This window comes from Glycine soja, chromosome 20 (assembly GCF_004193775.1).
Source record: "Glycine soja cultivar W05 chromosome 20, ASM419377v2, whole genome shotgun sequence".
Lineage (NCBI taxonomy): Eukaryota > Viridiplantae > Streptophyta > Magnoliopsida > Fabales > Fabaceae > Glycine > Glycine soja.
In genome coordinates, this window is record NC_041021.1 from 43561449 (window position 1) to 43581583 (window position 20135).

Consider the following 20135-nt stretch of genomic DNA (forward strand, 5'->3'; position numbering starts at 1 on the left):
ATAAAAATTAATTAATTTTAATTGTATGAGTAAAAAATTATTGCACTTAAAACAACGATGAAATTATTTAAAATAGAGTACCTAAATTAGTATATTTAGTTAGGAATTTACGATAGTAATAAAATAAAGTAATAACTAAGGTAAATAATAATAAAGCAGTTTTTGGTATAATAATAATAATAATAATTAAGCAGTGGGTTGGATTTAATGAAGGCATAGAGTCCGCGTCTCGTCCAGAGTCAGCCTTTGAGTTAGATAGAGAAAAGAAAAGTGTGTGAGAGAGAGAATTGTGAAGCACGGGAGGATCTAAAAACGTGTTATCTGACCAAACTTTGGAACATCACGGTTAGTCAGCTACCTCTTCATCTAAATCTATTATGATGCGCCTTCTGTTCTGTGATGCCATGTTTATGGACGCACCTTTCTTCTTTTAAATTTCTTTTCTTTTTTAATTTTTCTCCATTTATGCTATATTTTTTTTCTTCGCCGAGATTGGGGTATGGGAGACTTCGAGACCCAGATGTTTTAAGGGTATGATTTGTGACTTTCGATTCTTTTATTCTTCTGTTTTTTCTTTTCTTGCTTTTGGAAGTTTCTATTTTTTTTAGTCTAGGACTGTTGGTTTTGTAAATTTTATATTTGGGTAACCCCTGGTTTTCTGCTGTTTTTGGTGTGTAATTTTGAGAATTTTCATAAAACAAAAGAAAATACTAAAAAAATTGTGTTTTGGTTCTGGAATTCTTACTGGGTTCTTGTTATTTGGTGAATAGTAAAGTTGTTGTTTAGAGCTCTGATCTATTTTTGTGCTCTTTAAAGATCTCTTATGTTCTCTGATCTATGTGTTTTAGAGAGAGGACCCTTATTTTCTTCTTATATGCGTGTGAGGGGTCATTTCATTTGATTCGCGACCTTGTTACTTCCCGAACAAACTCAAAGGAAAGAGAAAAAGATAAACTAAAATTAGGGCAATTAGATTCCCTTATGCAGTTACATATAGTTGAAGTTAATATAAAATGTTTTTTTTTTTTTTTTGTTCAATTGCTCTTTTGTTAAGTTAGATTGAGGACTGGAACAAAATCAGGTTTAAAACCCGCCAAAAACATGTTTCTGACAAAAGTATGGAATTTTAGGTTGTTTTAGCCTTTAGGTCCATGTGGGGGCTTTCTTTTATGAGAATCTTTGGTTTTTTTTATTCATTCCACTTTGTGCTTTACCCTATCTGTCTTCCTTCTCTTTGTTTCTTGATCACTAAGCATTGAAGATGGAATTTAAAATAAAGTTGGTTTATTTGCAGCTTCTCACTCCTCTTAGGTTTCAGTTGTGACAACCTCTAAGTGACAAGAGTGGAACATTCATTCTTTTAGTGGCAATTTGGCTATATATATTAAGTTCTGGGCTGTGAGTATATTAGAACAAATGTCCTTCCGCAGCATAGTTCGTGATGTAAGGGATGGCTTTGGAAGCCTATCAAGGAGAAGTTTTGAGGTAAGGCTTCCTGGCCATAACAGGGGCAAGTCACGCAGTTCGGTCCACGAGTTGCAGGATCAGCCACCGGTTATACAGAACAGCCGGTGGGCTAGCCTTCCTCCGGAGCTTCTTCGTGATGTTATTAATAGATTGGAAGCAAGCGAGAGTACATGGCCTGGTCGTAAGCATGTGGTTGCATGTGCTGCCGTGTGCAAGTCCTGGAGAGAAATGTGCAAAGAAATTGTCAGCAGTCCTGAATTCTGTGGGAAGATTACTTTCCCTGTTTCCTTGAAGCAGGTAAGATTTTCTTGTTCTTCTATCCTGTGCCTAAAATATGTCTAAAATAATTAAAATATGAAATTTGTACCATGACTGAAGTTTACATTTTTATGCTTGGTTGATTCTTGTTTACAGCCTGGGCATAGGGATGGACCCATTCAGTGTTTCATCAAGAGAGACAAATCTAAGCTGACATACCACCTCTTCCTTTGCCTTAGTCCTGGTAAGTTTTCTGCTGTTCACACCTAACTTATATGGATTTATATAATCATCTTGTTTTGTGATTTTTTTTATTGTATAATTTATGTACTTATGGCATTTGATATATGTGTTGAATTTTTTTTTCCTTGTGAATCTAGGCTTAATGTAGAATTTATTTATGTTTACTTGATTTTCGATTTTGCTAAATTGAATATGATATTCATTTCTATGTTTGGATTGGTGAAAAGTGATGGAATCAAGTGGATGCTTTCTTGTATTGATAGCTCATGACGTTTGAATGCAAATCTACTCAATAAATTGCAACCTTTGCTACCATTAACTAGATCTTACTAACTGCTTCCAAGTGACAGTGGGAATTGTTTGCCGTAATTAAATTTTCATGGAAACTAAGTTCTTATTTGTGCAATTTAGATATATGGCAAGTGTCACATATGATGGTCAAATTCTTTGCTGTGGCCCACTTATGAGTTTCTTGTGCTTATTTATTGAAGTTTATGATAATAGCTAATGGTTTACGAAGTTACTCTAGGATTGGGTGTGCTGATGCCACATCATGCTTAATTGCTTATTGTTATTGTTTACAAGTGGTCATATAATCCATTTCAATAATTCATCCTTGGTAACTAGGTGTATTTTTATTCTATTTTGCTTGTTAGCTTAGCTAATGTTTTAGTGGTGTGTGATGCATGTCTATGGTTTAGGTTCACTATAATTATTAGCAAATAGTTCATGCTTTGTGGTCTATCCTACCTAATGTATTTTGGTTCAATAATTGCTATGTTGTCACAATTAGTTCCTTATTTTGAGTTGACAACTGTGTTGCTGCTACTATATGCTGTATAATTATGCATTTGGCAATTTTATGTTCCTGCAAGTTGTTGTCTTTTGGACCTGTTTTGGACTCATAAGTCAGTTCTGCTCCTGCAGCCTTGCTTGTTGAAAATGGAAAGTTTCTTCTCTCTGCAAAACGGACAAGAAGAACAACTTGCACAGAGTATATTATATCAATGGATGCAGATAACATATCGAGATCTAGTAGTACTTACATTGGAAAACTGAGGTAAGACTTAATTTTTGGTACTCTTTTGGGACCTACTTGACATTCATTTTGCACTAACAATCATTGAATTGTATAAGATCTAAGGCTATGCATAATTGTTTTAGACCATAATCCAAGGTGTTCTAGAAATCAATTGTTTCTGTACTTTCTTGTCATTATGCACTTATACTGTATTACATTCTCCTGGTTTCAGGTCAAATTTTCTTGGCACCAAGTTTATAATTTATGATACACAACCTCCCTACCACAATGCTATGCTGTCTCCACCTGGCCGCAGCCGTAGGTTTTCAAAAAAGGTTTCTCCAAAGGTCCCTAGTGGCAGCTACAATATTGCCCATGTCACCTATGAGTTGAATGTCCTTGGTACTAGGGGGCCACGAAGGATGAATTGCACAATGTACTCAATTCCTGCATCATCCATGGAGCCTAATGGCATTGTCCCGGGCCAGCCAGAGCTCCTTCCCCGTGCCCTTGAGGATTCTTTCCGGAGTATATCCTTCTCAAAATCAATTGACAATTCAACTGAGTTTAGCAGCTCTAGATTCTCCGACATCATGGGGATTGGCAATGAAGATGAGGAGGGAAAGGTAAGACCACTAGTTCTCAAGAACAAGTCTCCAAGGTGGCATGAACAGCTGCAATGTTGGTGCCTCAACTTTAGAGGAAGGGTCACTGTTGCCTCTGTCAAGAATTTTCAGCTGATTGCTGCGACACCACCACCAGCCATTGTTACTACAGGAACAGGACCTACACCATCTCAGCCAACACAATCTTCTTCTGACCCTGACAAGATCATTCTTCAGTTTGGCAAGGTTGGCAAGGATATGTTTACAATGGACTATCGATACCCCCTCTCTGCATTTCAGGCTTTTGCCATATGCTTGACTAGCTTTGATACAAAACTGGCTTGTGAATAGTTACAAGAGATATGTGTGGGAAGAAAAGTAGGATTTAATCTCCATTTTAGATATCTGTAGGAATGTTGAAAGCTTCATCAAGTCATTGTTATCCTCATGGTTAAACTGTAAAGTACGGAACAATCTCTGCCCAGTGTATCTTTTTTCTTTTGCTATAGCCCTTTTTCTTTTGAACATTTTCCTTTTTTCTTGCCATTGCTCTTTTCTTTTGGACAGTCAATTTAGTATGCTTTAAAGTTTGAACTATCTTTGTCAAACTTTGATGATGTAGACTTCCATACTTTGTACAAAAGATGTAATGAAAATTTAGTAGCATTCAATTCCCGTTTGCTCTAATGCAATTGCTTTTCGAAGACTTGGACTGGTACCAATACACCGTGCCAAATTCCAAAAACGGCTCTATTAAGTTCTGCTATATATTGAAAATTGGGCATTAAATATTTATGAGATTTTAAGGTGAGCATAAGAAGAAAACTAGATCCATGGAAGGGTGACAGTCATCCCAGTGCTCTAAAGAAAGAATTGATATGATTTTCTTAACAATTGTAAAGCCTAGAGGTAACTTAAGTAAATGATAGGTAAATGATTTTATTTTTCAGTTTTTTTTAAAGAAATGTGATTGTAGTATTATTTTATTTTATTAATTGAAATCGGCTCTTCTCAAAGAGCTGGATTGATATTGAAATGAAGAATCAATTAAAGAACAAGTTCTTCGCATAAAGGAGTGAAGACATTGCTATGCAAAGGTTAATTCAGAAAAATTAAAGCTGCGTTTCAATAGTTTGTATTTTTCTGTTGAAATGATCATGAAATTGAAAGGGTGTTACAAGAATCCGATAAGAACCGAAAAGATGCACATTCAGGAACATTTTAATTGTTCAATTAAAAATGATGTTATCTCATTTGTTGTTTAGCTACATTATGATTCTTGACATATTTATTGAACTACTATTGGAATTCATGCAATGCACAATTTTTTAATAAAAAAAAGTGAGAAAAAAATAATTTTTTAGAAAACAAAAAAATGCATTTAAAAAATAAAAATATTACTAATTGTTCAGTCATTAACATGTGTTGATGACTGAATAGTTTATATTTAGATATATAGATAAAGTATCTGATGTTAATATTCGCAAAAAATATTCCATTTTATGTTTAGTTATATTTTTGGTTCTTTTATTATTATTTTTATCAGGTTGGTTCTTTTAATTTATACTGTCTAAATTTAAATCTCTAAATTATTTAAATTTAACTCAGTGTATTTTCAAATTCAAGTTAATTCGATCCTTTCATCAACTTCTCTTTCTGTTTAAATTTTTTTAGTATTATTTTTTATTCAAATAGTTATAAAAAATTGATCCTTTAAAATTAAGTATGTTTGATTTTATTCTCATTTTATACTTAATATCTTCATAAATTAAATCAAGTGATTGTTCGAAACATTCTTTTACTCGAAATCATTAACTAACATCAACATTTATCCAAAAATAAATAAAATTCAAAATATCTTCTCTTTAAATCCTAATCCCGTGTCTATAATTTTTTTAATTATTATCAAATTTCATCAATTTTTTATTTCTTAGTTTTAAAGTTATTTCATAACATAAATTCTTTATAAATCCATAAATATTTGGATAGAAAATAATAATTTAAACAGTTTAGATAAAATAAAATTGATGATAAAAACATATGTACTTAATTTTAAAAATTAAAAACTCAATTAACTAAAAAAAATTGAAAAATCAAAATCACACAAATTCAAACTAAAATTTAAAAAATGTAAGTAAGCCAAAGTTTGCTGTAGGTCAATTTTCGTACATTTGTCGTTTTATATGTGGACTTGTCAAATTTTTGTTTGGTGCTAGATTTCTTTTGTATTTCAATAATATTATTGTTGTTTTCAGGGTGTTGTGCTTGTTGTTGTGATATATTATTATTGCTGCTGCTTACGAAGTGGTACGGCTAAAAGAAAATCTAATTTAATCGACGCAGTGCAGGTTTTGATGACGGAAAGAAAAATTATAAACATAAATTTACTTTTTATCCTATCGCATTTTCTTCTTCTTCTATATCCATTTTTGTTTTTAAATCACTCAGTAGTGCCCTGCAAGATCTCAGTCGTCAAGGTGAGTGAATGTATAGTAATTGAAGATGAAAGATAATGTAGTGTTGAGATGTTGGATGGAAAATATTTGTGCAAGAAAGGAGGAATTTGAATTAAACTTAAGTTTGCAAAAAAGATATAAGTATTGCTTCTCTAAAATTTAGTATCTAAGCAAATTTTTATCTTTTTTTTTTCAATAACAGGAAAAAAAGAACTAATGCGAAATATTGCACATGAAAATAACACCTTGAGCATGTTCAATAAATTTACCCTTAAACATATTTTTAGAAATAATCAAACATAATTTTAAATTAATTTTACTTTCAAATATATTTTTGAGACATTCCCAACGAAAATCCAAACATTTCCTAGACTCTCATCCTATCTGATCAATATGTTATCCAACCATATAAAAGTGAAAGTTGATGCCTACTGTCTGAGTACGTCAAACATTGGTGCAACATTTTGCAAATAATTGATATGGGTCATAATTACTTCACTGAATGTATTAATGGCCACGTTCCCTAAAGTTGTCGAGTTTTTGCCAACATACTGCTAAGATATAATGATATATCAAGAGGTCAATGATCATCCAAGCCATATAGTCCGAAAACTAAAGGACAAACTTAGAATCCCATATACACTTGGATTAGTCCCCTTTTTATTAAAAATAAAAATATGTATTGTGGAAGATTATTAACTAGCCCAACTAATCCATTACATAATAACTATACAAAATATCAGTCATGTGACCAAAAAATAGTCTACCAACAATCTCCTAGTCCTCAGTCATGGAAGATCTCTTTTTTTTTCTTCTTCTTTATACAATCTATTTAAAATAAACTATTTTATTCACACATTACAACTTGTGATGCATATAGGAAGAACATGGTACATATGCACAAGAGTGCAGGATCGGATAATTTTTTGCTGAGTTGAGCTTCCAATGGAAGTAGTCTAGACAGAACTGAAATTTGTGAAAATACAAAAGATTCCACTAGAGAATCTCATACCCTATAAAAGTATAGAAAATATCATCCCTTTAATTAGTTTAAATAGATAAGATGAAAGCATACCCAAAATCTGTTGAATCACTTGACAGACATAGGAGAAGTGAGCACTACTTGCATATCACCCCTAACTAGTTATAGTAACTTATGATATTGTGGTGTTGTTTCATGTGTGCACTTGATGTGAATGCAGAAGATGATGGAGGTTGATGTGCATCTCCTGACAGCAGCGACTCGAAGGTCCTCATAAACAACGTGAAATCATGGTTTACTATTAGAGTTATAGCTAAGAAACCATGAGTATCAATGTCTCTTCCATCTCCATTTCCTACTCCTCCTTTCAGGCTCTGGTTCTAAGTGGATGCAGGGTACATCGTATATAAATAAAAAATGTAGTAAAGGCCACGTGGTTTTATGGGGTTCTGAGCAGAGTGTATAAACTATGTCCTACCAAGTGCCCCCTTCGGTTCGGTAGGTCTTAAAAAATGCTAAACAATTAAATTTCAAAAAGGAAGTTAGGTTAAGAATTAAGTAGACAGCTTCAGATGATTTTTTATTTCCTACACGAACAACATGAAATTTTACTAAATCAAATCAAGTTTTGTGATTTATAATACTCTTATTTAGTTTGAACAATATTACTTTTTGTATATTTAATTTAAAAAAAAAAGATTACTTTCTTAGACGAGAAAAAATTATTAAATGGTTTGAGATTATCATAATTCTCATTTACTTTTACATGACAAATAATTGAGTATTATTTTTTTAAAACTAAAAAAATTGAATATATATGTTACTTAAAAATTAGTTGGGATCATCAATACCTAATAATTTTTTTTTTATACAAATTTGTTTAGAGTATTGTGAAATACTAAATATAAATACCCATTTGAACGGTAATTTGGACGGTATTTGTAGTTCGTCGTGTTGTGGCATGTAAGAAACTAGTTCTTTCCACATTGCGGGAGACTTCTCCAATGATTTTTGTATAGATTTTTTTTACACATTTTAAAATTATTAGATACATGTTAGCAATATATCTTCAAATACACTTTCATAACATTTTCTTTATCATCGACCGAAATTTATTTAAAATTCCAAAAAAAGATAGTCGCATTTCTTATTTAACCTCATAAATTTGTGATCATAATAAACTAATAAAAGAAAACATATTAAGTAAATGTGTTAGTATATTAGTATCATTTCTCTTATTTCTAAGTTCACTAAATCATGCATATTAATTTTTTATGAAAATTTTTCTTACTAGACTTGCAGTTAAATTTGGTCCTTTTATTCTAACTGAAAAATTAGAATATATTATATAATTTTAAAAAATAGAAACTATAGAAAAATATTAACCTTCTGTAAAATGAATTTATGGTTTTTTTAAATGACGCTTTTATTGTTAATTAAAATAAAAACTCAATTCTAAATATTTTAAAAAGTATGCAAAATTATTCTTTGTAATTTGTATATAAATATTTATAAATATTCCATCCTCCTTTCTAGTAATCTCGAAGAGCGGTGCCTATCAATAATTTTCTCAAATAAATAAGGCGGGCTACCCGCTTCTGCCTTAGACAGTCATACAATAAATAGAGGCAAGGCATAAAAATTAGTTATCTTCGATCGTTAGATTTTCTTTTTCATTGTACAAATTTGTTTTATTAACGTTGTATATTTATGTATGACTTAATTTGCTTTATTTAGACTTAAAATAAGTGATTAGTTCAATTGGTATTATTATGGATTTTTTATGTAAGATTTTAAGTTTAAGTTTATTGATAAAAAAACATAATTAGAAGAAAAAATTAACTAAAGATGTTTAATTAGGTTTCTAGGTTACATGTATCATTCATTCATGGGAAACATGCAAGATCACTATGACAAATAAAACTCTTCGTTTAAGTACATAATGTATTTGTCTATTCAAGACTCAATTTCAATTTGAGATTTTTAGTTAAACTAAAATTCTTCCGCACAAGTTATCTAGCTATTTGATTAAAACAAACAAACTGTAAAAAAACAAACAAACTGAATAACACATTAAAGATGCTAATTTTTTTTTTTTTTACTAAAGTTTAACTTTTTTCTGTACGCTATTAAAAAATGTATTAAAAATATAAAAAGTAAACAAAGGTTCTATTTGTGACCTTTCTGATTTAAGGAATTATTATAATTATACATTTACTCTTTTCATCTCACTTTTATTTTATTTTATTCTTATTTTTTATTACATCATTTATAACATCTCATTTTTTTCTATTTTAAAAAAAAAACTATGGGTTTTTTATTTTAAAATTAGTGTGTGCAAATTCAGAAAATAACGATTTTTTTTATAAAATTGAACAAAAAATCACTTTTCTTTATGTGAAAATAACATAGTTAGTGTTTGTTTGTATTAATGTTAACACTCCTCCCAAACTAAATTTAGTGCAGTAAGAAACAACCTTGCTTCGGCTTAAAGTGCATGGGACCGAATTGCACTTTCTCTGTCTGCAGCTTATAAAAAAGGAAACCATTAGTAGGAAATAGAAATAATTTGGTTCACCAAACTGAACCACATACACTATTTATTTGTGTTTATGATCAAAACCGACTTTCAGGTTTATCTGCATTTGCAATAGCTCTTCCATGGTAGTTATACTGTATTAAAGTTAGTAATCCATTAAATGACTTAGTTATTCATAAATGGCAGACAACTAGTTATGGATTGTTACACACTATATATATATATATCCTCCTTTGGATTTACGTTGATCCATTCAAAATCATATTGAGATCGATATTGCTTAACATTATTTTAATTAGATAAATATTCACATATTTAGTTTAAAAATATTCAAACATGATCATTTTAGTTTTAAAATATTTTAAACCAAAATTAATTTTGTAAACACTAGCACCTGAAAAATGGTAGACTTCACACAAAGAATTGTAGAATCGTGATTGTTTAGTAATGATCTCAACAAGACCCCTCCCCTGTCCCTTACACTGCCCTTAAAGTATGATATTTGCTTCTGATTTCAGAAGAACCAAATCTCTCTAGCAAATCTCCTCCTAACTGATTAGTCATAGCAGATTTTCAAGGATTGAATATGTAATTGGTTTAAAGATAGAAAACTGATGTGTTTTGAATATTTTTTGGTAGATGGAAGGTATGCTAGGACTGGATAGAATCATAGGTGATATTTTATGTTTAGTGAATTTAAAAAATAGAGTATGACATATATGAGCTTAGAAAATTATAAACAATACTCTTAAGAATAAATAAAAAAATCAATTTCGTTATTTTTGAATCATCTAACAACAAAGATATCATGTATTTGAATCAGTGTCAGTTATCTTATTGAAGTTGATAAAGTTCTTGTAGTATCCTTAATTTTGTTCCATTTTCAGATTCAAATGTAAGGTTATATATATTGAAAATAGTCAAACAATTTTTGTAGTCAAATAAAATTATATCGTAATATTGATAATTAGATTTTGAATACAAGGAGTAATAAAATCAAATTGGTGATGAATAAGGTAAAATTGTGATGCCCTTGTAAGGAAATAACTGACATAATTTGTTTATCTTCAGATAAAATACACCATAACATTTTGAAGTAAATAGGATTTTCTTAAGTATGTGTTAATAAAAGAACTAAATTCAGTGTTATTACCGGTTACATTAAGTATAAATTAATTAGATTTCATTTTACATTGTAAAACTATGCTTCATTTTTAAAAATTAAAGTATCGGCTACTTAATTTGTAGCTCAATAATTGCATGTACAAGTTTTTAAGACTAATGCGTAATGAAAGTTTAATCATGAACTTTACTACTCATTATTATATACGTGAGTGTGTTTGTGTACCAAGATGATACTATATACAAGTATAAAATTACATGGATAGAATCATAAACATATTATGAACCGAAACTTGTTTGAAATGGCAAGTTTCTCATTCAACTATAATGCAAAAAGGTAAATCTTGTAGATCATATTTGAGTGGATTCTCAAATAATTTGTGGTCCCAAATGAATGTCATGCGCATGTACCAAGAAGAAAAGAAAGTGAAACTTCTTTTGTGTTATGGTCTTGGTTGGTGGAGCACTTGTTTGAGAGCTAGATTTTATATAATAGCATGCTACCCCACTCACAAAAATCCTGAATTCCATTGGATTTGGAGTCAGACAGTGATCAGGTCGGTCTTCTGGCAAATATTTTGGAAGATAATGTTGTCACTTAGTTCACACTTTTCCGTTCCACTAATAGGAAGCACCAAAATGGACTAAAAAGATGTCATCTACTGAAAAATGAGAAGTGCATCGTGTTAATTTTAAAACACGGTGATAGATAGTATTGTGTAACAGCTAGCTTTGTACAAGATCCAAGTTTCTCCTACTAGGAGTGTCAAGTGTGGGTGTTCATGTAATAAATGTTTCTTGCTTTCTTCTTATCTTGATTATGATCATGTCTTGTCGAATGTATCCCACGCTTAAGCTAGTCAGTGTCTTTAAAAATAAAAGGTTATAGGGGACAAATCATGCTTTCCTTCTTACGTCCTAGCTCAAGTCTTCCACAAGCGTACCTAAGAAAAGTAACTACATAGTTTGTATAATTTAGTTAAAATAATACTTTATAAAAATTAGAAAAATAAATTGTGTGATAAATCCTGATTAAATAATAGTGTTTTTTTTTATTGTTAGCACGTAAACTATTTCTTCTTTAGCATACATTTTGGCGCAGACATTTTAGTCCCCTATGTATGTTTTATTTTACTTTTTCAATAATTATATATTAGTAGTATTTTCTTACTAAATATATAAGAGCATAATTATATTTATTTATTTTGGTGGAAGATCACCAGGGAGAAGAAACTATTAATATAATGATGCTCTTATATATTACCACAAGGAAATATAATTGATTGTGCATCAGCCATAACAACTAAGGATAAAAAACAACGACACAAAATCAAAAACACGACCATCAGATACAAGTGATAAACCATGCTTGGATAAAATATCCGCATCTTGGTTGGCCTCACGATAGAGATGTTTCCATGTAAATCTTTCACCATTTTGCTCGAAATGTTTGATAACATCAACAAACTAAGCACAAGATTGAGTCATTGCGCATCCTTCATTTAGAAACGAGATTCCAGCTAAGGAACCAGATTCTACAAGGAAGTCCCAAAATCTAGTCCAAGTAATATGGATTCCTAAGACAATGGCCCCAATTAAACGAATAATATCTAAGAAAGGGGTTTGATAGAAAAGTTGTATATAAGACCCAACTCTCAATTGGTTTGAGATTTGGTGTGATGTTTGAGATGTAAGACTCGGATAATTTTCTGAATACATGCCGACAACCCAACGAAGAAGAAAGAGATTGGTGGGGGGGAGTGTGTTTTAAGGGTAATTTAGAGAAAAAGGTAAAAAATTAAGAAAATGGGAGTCTATAAAGTAAATCTGGCAAGTGCAAATAGTAAATCCCTTACGTTATCGTAACCAAGCCGATACACAAAGTGGCTCAAATCAGAACCGGCCTGAATTTAAAGCCCACGAGACCATACATGGAGTCCTTCCTTCAAAACTCAAATCTTTTCGTCTTTTCCAATGTCCTTTCTTCTCCACGCTACTCCGCTTTTTGTTTTCACTTTTCTCTCTGTTTTTTTTGTTTTTTTTTATTTTATTCTCTTTCATAATGAAGATGATGCCCAATGATGCACAACTAAAAACTGCATTGAGCAGTTTCTCAATGGTTTATGATTCGTCATTGACTTTTCCCTAACCACCACCGTTGCTGCCACCTCCACCACCACTACCACCACCACCACCACCACCTCCTCCTCCTTTATTTATTTATTTATTTATTTATTATTGACATATGTGGTGGTTTGTGAAGGCTATTGATGAACGCCATTGTCTTTAAAACTGGGTGATTTGTTCTAAGCTATGAGATCTGAGGGCATTTTCTCGCTTTTACTCCCTTCACCATGTCTTCTTTTAAATAGAGGTTTTGTTCTGTTTGCATGTGCCTGATGATTGAGTAGCACTGTGTAGGCTCTATGAAATCATCGCGTTAGATTTTGCCTTCTCGATCTTCTTCATTGTTTGGCATTTTTTTTTACATCGTTTGTTCTTTCTTTTTCTAATAGTTTTACGGCTAAAATACCAATTAAAATCTTTAGATGGCAAAATCTCAAGGGGTTTTGTATGTTATATGCGAAACTGAGTGACCAAAATTTTGGTCTAGGGTTTTATTTTCTGAGCTGAACACATTTTTACTTTGTAAACTTATTTAATTGAAATTAGCAACTTGTCTTCTATGCTGCCCAATGATGGAAAAATAAACTGGTGAACGGCTACATATGGTTATGTTCATAACTGGGCCTGCACCATTCCCTTTCTCTCCCTCCCTCTCTCTCTCTCTCTCTCTCTCTCTCTCTCTCCCTCCCTCCCTCCCTCCCTCTCCGTGTGTGCGTGCGTGCGTGCGTCTCTATATCTCTATCTAACTCTCAAGTCTCTCTCTCTATACACACACACACACACACACATTTATACGTTTATATAATCATATGAGATAGTGCGTGAAGGATGTGAACGAAGCTTTTAACTAAAGCCGTAGATGATCCGTTTTCAGCTATGAGATCTGAGGGCTATGCATCCCATTGTTTTTTTTATTTGGCAATACTAATCGTTCTCTATTTTTGTCGTGTGATCCATATAGTCCATATAGTCGACCTAGTGAGATAAGGGTTTGTTTTTGTTTGTTGTTGGAATAGTCGTTTTCTATTTTCAGCGATGATTCTTCAGTTGTTCTTCTTAGACATGTTAAGCCCGGGCGGAGTGGTTGTCGTGCAGATCTTGCTGGTAGTAGCAAATATTCTAATGAGAATTTTGAAGGCCAAAAGTGGAAAGGTTCCATGTGAAAGACACTTGAACATGAGTTGCTTCCATGCTTTTTTTATTATTATTATTAACATCAGAAAACTGTGTGGCATCGCATTATTTTTGTTTCAAAAAATCAGGGGAAGAGCCTCTAGGACATATGATATGCCTTAATATTCCTATTTTCATCTAGTTTCTGCTCGGAACTGTCTCTATGAGCAAGTTTGGAACAGTGAATTGCTTTTTTCCTCCTTTGTTGTGTTTGCATACTGTTGCATTGAGGAAGTATCTCTTGGACAGTTTGGGAGCTTGCATTAAAGAACTGTCTTGATCTTGCAGGCTGGCAAGCTGTTTGTTCTTGGCTCCTTGCAGTTAACACTTAACACATTACAGATTGTTTCTGCCCTTCATAATGTTTGTATCAGTATCAGAACAATCTCTTAGGGGTTCCCAAAGATGATTTCATACAGAGCATATATCAATTACTTTTGATGGCCATGCTTTTCATACTGAGATCTTGATATCTTTGAAAGGGTTATCAGTAAAATTGGACTTCTCTAGCAGCTTCTGTCTTTGATAGTCTGAGTTTTAACAAACCCTTTGGTAATGGGCAATGACTCTGTTCTCACCCATGAAAACTTGTGTTTTTCTTCCCTTAATTTCCTTTTCGTCATCTCAGAGACTCACTCACACACAAAGCTTTCACTTCATTTCTTTTTATTATGATTTTGTCCTTGCATTTGTATAATTATAATTCAGTTGGTTATCTATTATTTTATTTCCGTAAGCAAATTTATCTTCCTTTTTGCTTTATCATACTTTTGGGTAGTTTTTTGAAGTTGTATGTCGCAAGTGTTCACTCTTCAGTTCTAGTATATTTACTTCGTGGAAGAGTGCTAATTAACTTTTTCAATGTGCTGAATTGATTGTTGTCTTTCTTCTGGATATGCCCAATGGCTTTCTTCTGGATATGCCCAATGACGAATGCTCATTGAGAGATATGGTACTGTGAATGTTATTGAAAGTCTTTCATCTCTTTGCCTTTCTTCCCATTGCCATCCATAACTCTGCTGCTGCTGCTCTTCTCCCGCTTCCTCTTCTTTCTCCTTTTTCTCCTTGTTGCTGTTCTTGTTATTGTTGATGTTGCTGGCAGTTGATAGAGATGGTGGAGGTTGTGGTCTAGGGTTTTCTGAGCTGAAAACATATTTTTACTTTATGAATTGATTTAATTAAAGTGTAGATAGTTGTCTTCTATGCTGCCCTATGATGGAAAAATAAACTATTGAACGGCTACATGGTTATGTTCATAACTGGGCCTGCACCATTCTCATTCTCTCTCTCTCTCTCTCTCTCTCTCTCTCTCCCCCCCGTGTGTGTGTGTGTGTGTGTCTCTCTCTCAATCTCTCTATCTATATATATATATATGTACATTAATTAATATGAGATGGTGCAAGAAGGCTGTGAACGAAGCCTGTGACTAAAGCCGTAGATGATTTGTATTTAGCTATGAGATCTGAGGGCTATGCATTCCATTTTTCTGGGGGGGCAATACAAGTTGTTCTCTTTTCTTTGCAGCTATTTTTCAATTGTTCTTCTTAGACATGTAAATATGATTGCATACTTTTGTATTAACTTCCAAAAACCATATGCTTTTATATATCTGATGCCCTGATTAGTTTTGTTTACTTCTTTACTTGCTTTTATGTTCATATAAGTATAAATGTATAATTATTTCTAAAAGTTATACCTAAGCATTTGTTACAACATGTCAAATTGTCTTGTCCTCCTGCATCCATTGTAATGATGTAATTCTCTATCCTGCCCAATGATGGACAAATTAACTAGTGAATGGTTGCTCTGCTTTGTTCATAACCTGACATGTGTCATCACTTTTCTTTCTCTCTCTATCTCTATATCTATCTATCCATCCATCCATCATGTCTGTGTAGATGGTGCATGTAGGATGTGAATAAAGCCTGTTGCAAAAGCCATAGATGATTTATTTAGCCATGAGATCTGAGGGGTTATAGACTACTCTCCACTTCACCCAAACAAGTACCTGTTTGTGTTTTTTCCAACAAAGTTTTTTATGCTTATCAGCAAAATTTGACTTCTCTAGGAGAGCTTCTGCCCTTGTTGGTAGCCTGAGTTTTTAACAAGTCCGTTGGTAATGGCTCTGTTCTTAGCCATATATCCCAGTTTGCTTGCTTTGTCCTTCTCGTCTGCTCTTGTTTACTTTCAATATTTTTTTGCCGGCTCCTCTCCGCATTTCCCTTGTTTGGCTCATAATCTTTTATTGCAAAACTGGCTTGTCACAATTTGCTGTGCCGCAGACTTCAAGGAAACAACTGTGCATATTTTCCCTGTTAAAGTTTTGAACCAACATTGAAGTATTTTCTCTGTGCATGTTCTCCTTAACAGCTAAAAACTCTTTCAACGTTACATGTTAGTATTGACTTGAATGTGTTATACTTTCATTTTTTATTTAGTGTTTCGTATTCTTGAGTGGTTTTATTTGTATGTTATTTTAACTTTTGTATTACCCAAATTATAAATGTGCTTCAACCTTTTTTTTCTAGAAAGCTCATTTGAACATGCTAAAGTATGACAAAAGTTCCTTATTAATCAACATAAAAGCCCCCATGCAAATGAGCACTATAGTGTGCTATTTGCTATTAACAACATTGGTATGATCTTGTATCTTATCTACATGCTATAGCAACTAAGAAACATTGGAATGGGATGTAAATTATATGATTTACTGTGAAAATTGATTTTTTCATCTTAAAAAAATATAGAAAGCTTCCTGTGCCAAGTAATCCTATCTCCAAATTATGTCTGTCTTTACAATTTTTATAATAATTCAATACTCATGGAATTGTTGTTGGTGTTTGTGCTCATAAGAATAATCCCAAGTCTTTTCCTTCTCATTAGCTCTTGATTAGCTATTTAGCATCCTTTTGTTTATGATGTAGATCTACGCTAACCTAAAAATGTATATTTTCTAACTTTCAATAGCAAACATTAGTTGCAAATATCCTTCACTTGTGTTTTCTCACTATTGGTAAGGTAGATAATTGTTTGTTCACTTGTGTTGAGATAGTCCATGTTTGCTCACGTGTGTCGAGGTAGATAATGATCTAATCGGGTGTTGCTAGGAGGTTGTGCAAATATGTAGTTCTGAGTAGATTAGAGTTTTAAACTCCCTTCAGTTATGTAAGGTGAGATTTGAAGCTTTTTATTTCTTATTTGACTGGTTAGAGTGTCGTATTAGTTTTGATTTTGTCTTGGCACTTTTATAATTATAAACCACTTGCTTTATATTAAACTTTTGGATAGTTCTTTGAAATTGTATGTTGCTATTTTTCTCTCTTCAATTCTATAGTATATTTGCTTCATGGAAGAGTTATGTGCTAATTAACTTGTTCAATGTCTTCTGGATGAACTGATTATCATATTTCTTCTGGATATGCCCAATGATGAATGCTCATTGTGAGATATGGTACTGTGAATATTATTCAAAGCCTTTTCCATCTCTTCTGCCTTTCTTCCCACTGCCATCACTAACTTTGCTGCTGCTGCTGCTCTTCTTCTTCTTCCACTTCCTCTTCTTCTTGTTGTGGTTATTGTCATTATTATTATTATTATTATTATTATTATTATTTATTGCTGGCAGTGGGTAGAGATGGTGGAGGTTGTGGGTCTTATGTGCTTTGATGGATGTTGAAAAAATACCAATTGGAGATATCTGAGGGCATAGTTGGTTCTTTTGAGTTAGAAATTTAGAATAATTATCATACATTACTTCTGTCTCACAAACAATCAAGCTATTATGTGGTTCGCATGTTCTTATTTATGCTTTTTTTTTTTGTTAACTTGATTGTTCTTGTGTTTCATGATGTCTTGTCATTAATGTGTTATGGTGCTTCTTCTGCCTTCCCTCCCTTTTTCTGTGTTATGTTTGATGCCCGTTCATGTTTAGGTGTAATGATTGATGAGGAGGGTATAGAAGGTTTCAGTGTTTGTAACCTGACACTGGCTTCAGCCCTCGTTTTTTTTTTTTTTTTTACTTATTCTGCTATTTAAGTTATTTTTAAATTTCTATTCAATCCCCTATATAGAGGCAATAAAATTTGATCATTGCGGTTCTTTAAAAAACTGCTAAAGTAAATTTGTTGAGACGGACAGAAAAGTGGTTTCGATATTAAACTTGAGCAGCAGGTCCGATTATTGCTTATTGTGGTTGTGGCTAAAGATGCTGGCTCGGAAATACTCTTGATCTGTAATTTTTTCTTGTTCTGTCTTCCATTTGGATAGAGTTTTATAGAGGAGACGTCATGTTTATGGGAAAAATGTGCACTGCTCGGTTTTGAAATTATTTGCTTAAACAAAATATGATATGATGATGTATAAACTATTGTACGACTGTTGTATTTGTATAATATCTCTTATTTTTATTTGAAGCGCTGTTGAGTGTTTCAATTCCTGGAACCTTCAAAGGTCATGGTAAGGGAGGTGAGGTATTGATGATTGTAAATACTAAACAAACAAAAGAAAGGATCGCAATATTGAGATTCTTGTATTTGAAAGGTAACTAACCAGCTGCCCCCAGCAGCCCATGAGATTTTATGCAAGAATTATCAAACATTTATTCTTGCATCCCATTTTCTAAGACTTCTTGTGATATGCTTAAACGTTGGGTTTTGAATAGGAAGAGTGGGATTCTTTAGATTAAAAAAATAAATTTTATAACGATCTTCGAATGTGATGACTTTTTTTTTTATATATTATCAGGGGCTAGAATTTATAGCACCTCTAACAGTGGGCTTGGTAAAAGCTATTTAAGGTAAGGATGCAAGATTATGTTCGAAATTTATCTAATAACAAGATTTTTAAAATGGTTGATTGGAGAGAAAAGTTGAAGTTGTAAACAAACTCGTGCGTTGGAGCTTCTTTCGAATTCTATTGTAGTCAAAAGATGCACTTGATTACATCTTCATCTTCGAAAAGTACAATTATATGCAATAATTAACATCTTCGTGTTCAAAAAGTACGATTATATGGAACAATTAGTGTATGATTGGATCGGTGCTGAGTTGAACTTACCATAATTTGTTGGAAGCAACAAAGTTGTTTTTATGGTAAACTTACTATGATTTTATCTATTTGTCACTTTCAAAAATTGTGAATCTAGTTTACCACTAATCCAACCACACTAAATATTGTTGTATTTTTAACCATTTCCAGTCATCGTGTTGAAAAGGGGGCAGAGAAAACAACGATTTTCATAACTTTTTCTGCAAACACTCTTATTTGCTGAAGAACTAAATTTTAATTATGTTAGTCAAATTAATGTGCGTTGTTAGATATAATATTATATAATTCAATGGTTATGATGATTAACTTGTCACCGTTTGTATATTTTTTTTATAATTAATATTTTATTAAATTGACAATATTATTTTCCTGTTTTAGGAGTGTTCTTGTTTCGATCGGAGGTACATGGTGACCTTCGACAAATGTTTCACCTCTCCGGCACGGACAACCCCATCATCGGCACCTTCTCCAATTTTTTTTATTCTAACCTTTCCCTTCACCTTTTTTCTTTCTTCAAAATTCTGCATATTATCACAACTAGATCTTGTGGCGTGCATAGTAGGATCAGAGGTGTGGAGATCTCGCAAGTCGCAACTAGATCTACCACCCCCAATGGCGGTGGAAACATAACCAGAACAATTTGTGTGGGATTGGGAACAATGGGCTTGGGTTTGTTGTTCAGATAATTGATTTCAAAGGATGTGATGGTGAAATTGATGAGTTGAAATTCTCAGAGTTTTTTCTAATGTCAGTTTCAATATTTCATTGTGGCAATACCCTTTCAACCATTACGATGGTTCACCAATGATCATGACTAAAAAAATGTTACAAAATATTAGTTTATTTTAAGTAAGTGAGTTTTCAATGAAGCAACTTAGGAATTGATTTAGGGGAGATTGCTGTCTCTTTAAGGAAGGCAAGAGAGAGCGAAAGAGAAGGAAGAAAGGAAAAAGGGAGGGATGCTGCATCGGAAATCGCTTCCGACAACGAAATGCGTCAAAGATCGACAACATGGAGGCATCCGTGATAGAAAGCCTATAAAATAATTTTAATAAGTAAAAATTAAATAACAAGTTCTAGGTAATGAAACAACTAC

At 32.5% G+C, this 20135-nt stretch overlaps 1 protein-coding gene across 2 annotated transcripts; it reads left to right on the plus strand.

Annotated features, from left to right (window-relative positions):
- Positions 1-200: 200 nt before the first annotated feature.
- LOC114403427 (tubby-like F-box protein 8) lies at positions 201-4281 on the plus strand. Of its 2 annotated transcripts, none has more exons than XM_028366393.1 (5): positions 201-345; positions 1295-1764; positions 1882-1969; positions 2896-3028; positions 3222-4281. In XM_028366393.1, the coding sequence occupies exons 2-5, from the start codon at positions 1417-1419 to the stop codon at positions 3943-3945; spliced, it is 1293 nt and encodes a 430-aa protein (XP_028222194.1). In that variant the 5' UTR covers positions 201-345; positions 1295-1416; the 3' UTR covers positions 3946-4281. The 2 variants fall into 2 exon arrangements, with proteins under 2 accessions (XP_028222194.1, XP_028222195.1); XM_028366394.1 differs by having other exon boundaries at positions 343-531.
- The last annotated feature ends 15854 nt before the right edge of the window (positions 4282-20135 follow it).